At 33.9% G+C, this 9793-nt stretch overlaps 2 protein-coding genes across 6 annotated transcripts in view; one reads left to right on the forward strand and one right to left on the reverse strand.

Annotated features, from left to right (window-relative positions):
• The window catches only part of LOC138308255 (cytosolic phospholipase A2-like), a 28029-nt gene extending 26766 nt beyond the window's left edge, over positions 1-1263 (forward strand). For all 5 annotated transcript variants that reach the window (XM_069249246.1, XM_069249247.1, XM_069249248.1 and 2 more), the window contains one exon: positions 44-1263. In XM_069249246.1, the coding sequence (XP_069105347.1) occupies positions 44-255 (212 nt within the window). In that variant the 3' untranslated portion in view covers positions 256-1263. The remainder of the gene's footprint in view (positions 1-43) is intronic.
• LOC138308257 (uncharacterized) lies at positions 1250-9513 on the reverse strand. Its single transcript, XM_069249251.1, has 6 exons — positions 9142-9513; positions 7550-7644; positions 4728-4902; positions 4078-4196; positions 3569-3709; positions 1250-2932 (listed from the first exon to the last, which is right to left on the reverse strand). Exons 1-5 carry the CDS (start codon positions 9251-9253, stop codon positions 3578-3580), a joined length of 633 nt encoding a protein of 210 aa, XP_069105352.1. The 5' UTR covers positions 9254-9513; the 3' UTR covers positions 1250-2932; positions 3569-3577.
• Positions 9514-9793: the final 280 nt, after the last annotated feature.

Below are 9793 nucleotides of genomic sequence, written 5' to 3' on the forward strand. Positions count from 1 at the left end.
GTTACCTTGGTTACAATACTGATTAAACTATTGTCTTTTGTAGATGGGAAACAGACAGAAGAAGACCGTGAGTTTGCTGACTTTGTTATTTTTGATGACGGCGAATATGACAGTATAAATTTTGAGTTTGACGAAAAACAATTTCTGCGAATTTCAAAACTGATGGAGTTCAATGTTCACAACAACATGGATATCGTGAAAGACACTATCTTAAAGATGCTAGAGAGACACGAAAGTAGTAGTTGTCTCCCTTGAAACACTTGTCTCGGTTTTCTGCAGATGATCGTGGTTGTGCAATACAGTTGTAGTTATATTTTACACAAACGTCTACATGAATATACTACTGTAGTGGGAGTCTTTGTGTGTACGTGGTCACCAGAAGGTCTTATGCTCGCAGAATTTTGATGCAATTCAAAAGAGATAGCTTTCTGGAAATGATTGAATTGACTGGTATCCATTAATTTGAGAAATGAGAAATAGACTCTCAAATATCTAAAAAAAAATGCTGTTGTTATATTTACATAAAGTTCCAAGAGAAATTCATCACTCTACGGTCAGCACTTTACAACGGTTTAGGACTAATATAGATACAGTATAGTGATAATCTTAAAGAACACATCAAATGACTTAAAATGAATGAATAAAATAAATAAAGTTTACATTAAATGTGTGATTTATACATAATGTTATATAAGATTTTCACAATATTTTATTTTGCTCGTTTTTATGATTATGCTTATACATATATTGGGTCATATTTTTTCTCTTGGAACATATATATTTTATTGAATCATTTAAACAACATTTAATCAAGATGTATAACGTCAGAATGTCATGCAACAGACACAATCGACAGTCATTTCATTACGTTGATTTTAAATTATGATATCATAATAAGTGGTATCATTTAGATTAAGTCCTCAAATAAATTTTCACATTTGAGATTTCACATTTACAAATTGTCGCTACTTCACCATTAGTTTTTACTTAAATCAATGAAACTTATGTCGTAAGTGGAATACTTTATGTGCGATTACAGTAAAACCTGTCTGAATAGACACTAATACCATTCTCCTGTGATTCAAAATTACTTTTTTTTCAACACAATTTGATCTATGTATATCGAGCACATGGATTTGATGAGCATTGTTCTTGACCTTTTTGGCAGTCTTTACAGACAGGTTTCACTGTGTTCAATTCCACGGTTATGTTACGCAAAACTAAATTATGCATAAACAAGAAAAATAAATGATTTTCAAATAATGTTTTTATTCATCTTTACTCATAAATTACCAAGAAGGTATTCATTTTGGCTCTCTCGATTCGAAATTTGCAAGAATCTGACAGGTTAGAGTTAATATGGATCATCATCCTTGCCGCAGAAACAATGGAAATTAATTGTAATTCAACATGCTACACCGCTGACAAACGGTATTTTTCTCTACCAAAAACAGAAGTAGGCAAATTAGTATTTCTCTTCAGTTACAAAAGTTAGCTACTTTACTCTATTACAATTATTGAAAAGTTTGAGTTTCTATCTTTACTTCATATAAAAAATAACAAAATTGATTAAATTAAAAATTGCGTTCCGAACGAATCCATGGCACTACATCATATAAAGAATGATGGTGCATGCACCAAAACAAAATGAATTATTTTATGTTACTTTTGTGTTAATAAGCCATATATTTACACGATTAAATACTAATTATTGTTCAAATGACTTGTATCGTTTATGCACCGTCGTTGGTTAAGCATCTTTAAGTGATCGTATAATGGATTAATTCCAACTTCAAACATGCTTGATTTAGATTACTGTTGAAATGAGATAGCAGCTAAAACAAGATTTCCGTGAAACTAAGATTACCATTATAGCAGAAGTAATTCTAGATTAAGATTACCATTTAAACACGATTCCTTTCGAAAGTAATTTTACAAAAATTACTCATAAATAGAGTCCAATATTTACAACGTAAGCACATCAAAATCATCCAAAGCTGGACTAAGCAAAATACATATTTAAACTATAGACACGTAGTATTGTCGCTATCGTTATATTTTAGAATCAAGATACCATAAAATCATAAATAGACTTAAGAAAACCGCTTATACTTTGTTCCGTATGATATTGTTTCAAAGCATAATGACAAACCTATTTCTGAGACTACATTAGACATGAAAATGTTAAAAAATATTAAGATCGGTGCTGAATACTGCCAATTTATGAAACTATACAAAAATGAGAAAATCGTTTTCTAATTATACCATTGATTCGCGAGAGCACATTTTGAACTTTTTTAATCTAAGACAAAAAAATCTCATTTTGACTTTGCAGGGTTGAAAAACAAAATATTTGATATCTACAGAAATTAAGGCTTCAGTATTTTAGATCATAAGACGACAAGCTACTATTTTAATGGGTGAGAAAAATCCTGTATTTGAGCTACACAGAACATCAGACTATAGTATGTGTTACAAGCAGCAGGAAGTTTTCACTCGTAGGTTTATGTTATTAACATGTATTCCACACTCATCAGGTTTAAACAATTCCTGATATACCGACACAGACATCACTTCAATAAGTCATTGACGGATTGGAAAACATCCAAGGAATATCCTTTCCACGAAAAAGTATGTTGTATACACAAATATGGTCACGCCAGGTCAATATTCTAATTATTATACAAAACTACTAAAACATCTATCTTTATATGTTAATGAAAATATTGTGTTTCTGTGTGAAGCATGTCACAAAAACAATTTTATTTTATATACAATATACAGTTTATTTGGTGTAGATATCGTGAATTTGTAAATAGTTGATTGAAGATGAAGTAGGCACAGTAATCGCTGTAGAATGATTAATTTAAAACACATTATCACAGATAACTTGGTTCATGTAGATGGGTTTGACGTTCACAAGGATATAGACCTACAAAACAAAAAGTGAATAGTGAATACATATATAATCAATCACAAATTTCCTTTTAAACCAAATCATTAAACATAAGCACTTTTGGGATGAAAAATAAATACAGAACGCAAATATGTAAATCAGATAGCATGTAATCACCACTTTATGCATAAAGTTGGCCAAAACTGAGACGGTGTCAACAGATTAGTGAATAGAAAGGATAATATCCCAAATTTAGACAGGGCCCAACAGGGCCCAGTTTCACGAGCATTCCTTAACTTAAAGGAAGTCCTTAACTTAAAATTCTTCACAGGAAAGCATTACATAAGATAAGGAAAAATCTTATGTTAAGGAACCTTTCTGTAAATCTGTATTTCTTTTAAATATAAATTTAAGGAGTAATCATGAAACTGGGCCCAGGTGTTATTCTAGAGATTCATCCTCAAGAGTAGCAAGCCCAAACAATTATAATAGGTATATAGCATTGATATCGGGAAGAAACATCATGATTTTGAACGCAAAGTGCAACATATATACCGTACTGAGTCTCTGAAAAAATGACGACATTACATTCAGTACATGGTATCCAATGTCTAAATACAAGAACAGATACATGAACCTCTAAATTAGCATATCAATATAAAATCAACATACCTCCGCTGTTTAACCGTCGGTTTTCTGTTCCTCCTCCTCCTTTACTGGGTCTATACTAGCCATAGGGTTATCTCCAACTATATCTAAAGAATCAGTCGGACGCTTCTTCTTCCTTCTTGGAGTTATATCGTCAAACAGGAACTGAATATGATGACAAAATGGTACATATCAACAAGTTTGAACATCAAACTCAAGTATGACTCGAATTTAAAATCTATGAAACGATGATGAAACAAGCACTGTGCATTTCTGCAGGTTTGGTTTGCTTTTGGTTGAACGTCTTATTGACAGCAAGGTTTAATTCAGGGCGTGTTAGGTTTATTGGTGGAGAAGGTCGGAATAGCCAAAAATGCCCACCGACAACGATCAGCCTGACCCACGTGGGGCTTTACTTTGTGATGCGATGGAGGGTTTGTGGTAATATGCCATGACTTCTTAACCACTCGACAACCGCAGACTGAAACCTAAATCTACTAAAAATGGACTAAAGGACGATAAATAACACTCACAGCTTTATCAGACTTGTCCCGTTTATCTCGCTCACGTCTCCGTCTCTTAGCGTCACAAATCAGACAGAGGTTCCCGTTAGTTTGTTTTTCTGATCTCCTACATTCCACACAGTAAGTCCCTAAAAAGATGAAAGTAATAGTTCTAAATCATAAACACTGTGCATAACCCATAAACAATGGTTATTCGTCTAAAACGGTAACCCATTTCTATATGATAAGGTATTTGCTCTAATCTAGATCAAAGTTCATTTTTTATAGGGCTTTGTCTGCTGAAGAAAACTTTCTGATGGTCTTTGATGTGACCTATTTGGACATTAGTACTGTTTACCAACACATTAGAAAGAAGAACAGCACGTTAGAAAAAGTTTAGAATATTTCAATGCAACTATCTAGTATTTGGTCAAATCTTATAATAAAGGATGTTTGTACGTTCAATATCTTTGCAGTGAATTTAAATATCGAAAATCGCCTCCTAAAATCGAGTCGGTAGCCATGTAACGAGGTAAATCAAAAAACAATACATGCGTCTTCCATTACAATATAAAAATAAACATTGCAAACAATACTCTATGTGAGTGTACATGAAGCCTGCTGGCTATCTCGATATAGCTAGATAAAAGAACATTTTGAGACAAGACATTATCCCAGACCTGTATGTTGGATGGAGAGTCGTTCCTGATACCGCTTCTTCTTTTCCTTTCTCTCCTCCTTCGTTCGTTGTCTGTTGATTTCCAACCATCCCTCCGGCTCGCTAAGAATTTTGACATTCTTCATCTTCTCCCGGTTCTCCTCTACGTACACTCGGTACACTTCGTCATAGTTCCTCTGTTATATATACAAAACATATTTATAATTTTCGTTAAAGTTGACAAGTTAAAAGCATTCAAGAATGTACATTTTTCGTTTTGGGCCCTTAGTTATATTACCTGTGAGTTGAATTTAAAAGGATTCTTATCAAGTGACTAGAACGAAGAGAAACAACAACACTTGAACGAACGATTATTAAGAAAGTATTATATTTGCAGGGCTATCGCCATTTCAATCTGCGAAAAAAATCACCACTGATAGTTATGACTGAGGAATTGGGGTTAGGGCACGACGAAACAAAACTAGAACAAATTAAAAGAATATCAGAAGATAGATTGGAATGCGTGAAAGACAGCTAAAATCATAGTTTTGTTGTTTTATGCTGTGTGAAATTTTGATATTTTGAAACCTACACGCTAGCAAGGTAGAAGACGCACATGCAAATATGATTTGAGTTTTCGATTATTCAGGTGATAGACAGGTGGACCAAACCAAGAGAAATAAATTGCAATTATTTTCAATACATTTATTGAAATTAAAAGTATTTTATTGCTCAGTCCGTGAAACAATCATTATTTTTCTTTTCCATTTTTAGCACTTAAATCCTACCAGCACTCGGCCGCAAAACAGAAAAAGGCACATCAAACTATCATGGCTTACCTAAATCAAATTTGACAGCAGTTTTCAATCAATTTCAAATTTCGAATTTCAACATTTGATTAATTAATGTACATTACTAAGTGCGACACAAGTCGAATGAATTAAACAGTGGCAGTGACATGAAATCTCAAATTATTATAATCGTTGACCGAGTGCAGAATACAGTTCTCTGATTTGCTGCTGATTTTTTTTTCTTTTCCCATACCTCAATTTTGATTTAGAGATAACACTATATACAGGAAATTGTGTTATAAATTATATTTACATTTTGCCGCTGCGACTCCCTTTATTCCAATGATAATCGTGATATGCATTATGAGCCAATAAATGCAGCCTATACTTGGTGTAGTAATATCTACGCAAATGGATGTGAGTCTTGTTTACTGACACCATGTTAGTCCGTGCGGGAAAATTGACATTGTTGTTGAATGAACCAGTATGGTTATGAAACTTATAAAAATATCTTTTAAATGTCTTGATAAATGAAAGTAAATTGAAAAGCTATTGGAAAACATTTAAATTTTGTTATCTTTTCAATTTTTTATAGGGATTATTTTTATCATATTGAACTCGGCTGTTGAGGTTAAATGTCTGAAGCGGGAAATTCAAATGTTCACTTGCATCTAAATTATGTTTTTCTTTGACCTAGAAAGTAAAATGTAAATATAACAATTAAAGGATTGTTAGACTTGGTGTAGTAATATCTACATAACGGGCGCTGTTCTATTTATCTGCCACCCAGATTGCATTTATATCTCCTGTAAATGCAATCTAACAATCCTTTAATTGTTAAATAAACATTGTCTCGGAAGTTTGATATTAATGTACATTCTAAAATGTGACACTATTCAAATACATTAAAGAGTGGCAGCAACCAGATAATTCATCGTTGATTGAGTGCAGAATACAACTTGGCGGCTAATTTTTTCTTCATAACTCAATTATAATTACATATATGCAATTGATAATGCTACGTATTTACTTTATGGAAACATGAAGCATTAAAGAAATGTAACTATTTAAAAAAGTAATCAATAAGTTTTTGTGTCATTATGTAATTCATTGAGATAAAGAAATATTTTCAATATTCCTACCTCTATGAAATGAAATAACATAACGTCTTACACACAAAAGCAATTCCTGAGTGGCACCTTTAAAATGCCAGAATGAGACACTAGAGAAATTATACACAATACAGCTATTCTGTTGTTCTGGAACTCGTCCGATGACGTCACAGTAGGTTAGAAGATTAGATGAACCGTTCAGTTTGTTGTCCAATACATCATACAATATAATGCACTATCTCAAAATGAACAGCACATTTAAATGCTAAACAGAAACGATATAGAGATATTGATCATACAGCTGTTGTATGCTGGGCAATAATACATGTTATACACAATTAACACAGTTGTTTTGTAATAGAATTGTGATAATTATTAATTTTTGATAATTATGAGAACTACATATCTAAGCTTGAAAACGTTTATCTTCTAATCTATCCTACAACTGCAAGTTTTATCAAATCAGTATGGTAGCTTTTGGTTATCCGTCCAGAAGGAAGATGAAAGACTATTCAGCATTATTGAAACTTTTTTTTTATATCTTTTATGATAGTGTTAGTGTTGGTGTGTCTACAATTCATACAACTGTACCATGCAGCTTTTTTCTCATTGTTTTAACGATATCATCGGCAAAGTAAGCGCTAAATTGGCCAAGTATGTGGAAAGATATCTGAAGAAAATTTACTTGTGTAGATTAAATTTCTAGAAAGAATATTTCATGACAACAAATATGATTTGATGTAACATGTTATTTGATTAATACGGGTTCAGATTTTATAAGTTCAACGTCCTATGGAAAACCATGGTCATGTAAGGACGTACAAGGTTGGTTTAAGAAGAAAGTCGGAGTACCTTGAGAAAAACAACCGACCAGCGGTCAGTAGCTTTGATTAATGCAACTGATCAGTGAGGCAGACTGTATCTAGACTTGGCAGACTTACCATCAGAGGGTTAGTTTTCCACTGACTACTCCTGCACTTCATACAGTACTCGTTGTCGGACCCACTGTAGCCGCCACACCGGATACAAAGCTGGGCTGTAAGGGGAGAAACAAACATGAAAGTCAAATGGTTATGTAACTGAAAGTCTTATCAACAACTACGTACAAATTCTCGCATAATTTCGCGAGAGTTCGAACGCATTTGTATTTGCGAATATATTGAAAATAATAATGGGGCGAAATATTGAATACGTGAAATTAAAGTTTATTTTAGGATCGCATCCTTTATATGCGATAAGATTTTATGTATGGCGAAGGCGTAATTGTTTTGGGAGGCTGTGGTATGGTGCTGTAAAGGTATGTATATTTGTGGAAGCCTGACAGTCATCCGCTTTAAAGTGTTATCTCGCTGAACCGTACCGTTCACATTTTACTGATATACACTGTATAATTGTGGTATGTCTCATGGAACTCTTGTCCATTTTCAAGATAAGGTCAAAAATATGCTCTTTAGGGTTACAATGACAAAAAAATAGGGTCGGTAGGTCGGGATTAAAAACATTTTTTAGTGTCTTTCACTCTAAAGTAATGCCTGGAACCAGAGTCTGAGATCGAAATCTCGACTTTTAATTGATTTTCGTAGAAAAGTGGAGAAAAAATAGGGTCGGCGGTAAAAAAAAACCAGCGTCGGTCTTGTAACCCTAAACAGACATATTTTTTGGCATAACACTATAACTTGGGCAAGCGTTCCTATCTATTACAGGGAAACATCACATGGCAGTACAGCAGCTTACTAAATCATACACACTTCCTACACCGCAAATTACATACATGGCTTAAAAGGATCCGTAACGCTAAACAGAAATATTCTTTAAGATTGTAGCGTTCATCGACAATGTTTATCGGCATATTCCAATTATATGTTTAAAAAACTATTAATACCATCCATGAACGAATTGATTATGCTGATGTGTTTATATGTGATATGTACTCTAAATCAGCTTTAATCTCTGAATTTCTGAATTGCAATTGATTTTCCAGATAATATAACTATTATGTTTTTACTTTGCAACAATGCTTTTTGAGGTTTCGATCACCCAGGGACAGTCTTTTGACAACAGATGAACGCTTTTGAATGGGTGTGTTCGACACTTTCTGTTTCACAATGTTAATTGTATTTTAGATTCGCCCTTCTCGTCAGTATTTAATGATGAATCTACATAATTCAGCACATAGAGTAAGGTTGTTTACACCGTTCATATTGATTATACTCTATAAATCACACACTAAGAGATAATGATTTCCTTTCTTAAAAGAACCAACATGATCTTTTGAGAAGACAGCGAAAAATCAATTCCAATTTACTTGGGATCTGTAAGTTAATATAAACACAAAGAAATAATTTATTTTAATTATCTTCTCACATTTGTTTGCTGAATGGTAACCATTCCGTTTATCAATACCTTTCACAGATCTATATGAACTTAGAAACATAGGAGACGTTGGACGTTGGCAAGGCAATATAATCCGTCTGTTGTTCAATATATATATATATAAATCATTGACTAAAACACATCATTAAGTTTTCCTTACCTAGGATGCCTTGTCTGCGTATGAGACGAGGATTCACAGCCTGTAGTCTGGGCGTGAAGGACGGCGAGGAATAGGGAGACAGTGTTACCTTTTCCTTTGTCATAGCGGCCATTGCATCTGTCCTGCACTCATAACATGGCTGCCAAAATCTAGAACCAATTAAGTGTCTACAGTCTAAGGACTTGGCACGAAGAAGACGTTGGGGATTTAGACAGCCATTTTGCCAAAATGATGTCTGGTGTATGGTCGTGACTAATACCAGTGACGGATTTGTTTAAGGGGCAGGGAGTTATCCATTACCTAGTAACGGTGTGTAAGTGTTATCAAGATGGACGGCGGTGCCATTGTAGCAGATACAGATGAGACAATGGTCAACTATTGAGTGACTCGAGGTTTCGCGACAATGAACGATATAGATAACGGTGTTTCTGTAGGTACGGCTTTTGACACCCGACATTCTTGAACCCGATACCATCATCTGCGCTTCGTCAGTTCTTGTTTTTAGGTAGCGTATTCTGTGATTGGTGTGGAATTAATTGCGACAAACAAACAAGGTTTAGTCCCATGATGTCCCCTGCCGGCAGGTCAGACACTTAAAACGAACGCGCCCATCCGTGTATGGGAATCGAGCTAAAACGAAGAGACAATCAAA

The sequence above is a fragment of the Argopecten irradians genome, chromosome 14, assembly GCF_041381155.1.
Source record: "Argopecten irradians isolate NY chromosome 14, Ai_NY, whole genome shotgun sequence".
In the NCBI taxonomy this organism is placed as follows: Eukaryota; Metazoa; Mollusca; class Bivalvia; order Pectinida; family Pectinidae; genus Argopecten; species Argopecten irradians.

Bases quoted from the DNA above. Each gene is read 5' to 3' on its own strand.
- LOC138308257 (XM_069249251.1), bottom strand. From the start codon at position 9,253: ATGGCCGCTATGACAAAGGAAAAGGTAACACTGTCTCCCTATTCCTCG. The intron at 4,903-7,549 runs GTAAGTCTGCCA...TATATATAACAG, and splicing joins GGAAAACTAACCCTCTGATG to AGGAACTATGACGAAGTGTA. The intron at 4,197-4,727 runs GTCTGGGATAAT...TCATCTTTTTAG, and splicing joins ACTCTCCATCCAACATACAG to GGACTTACTGTGTGGAATGT.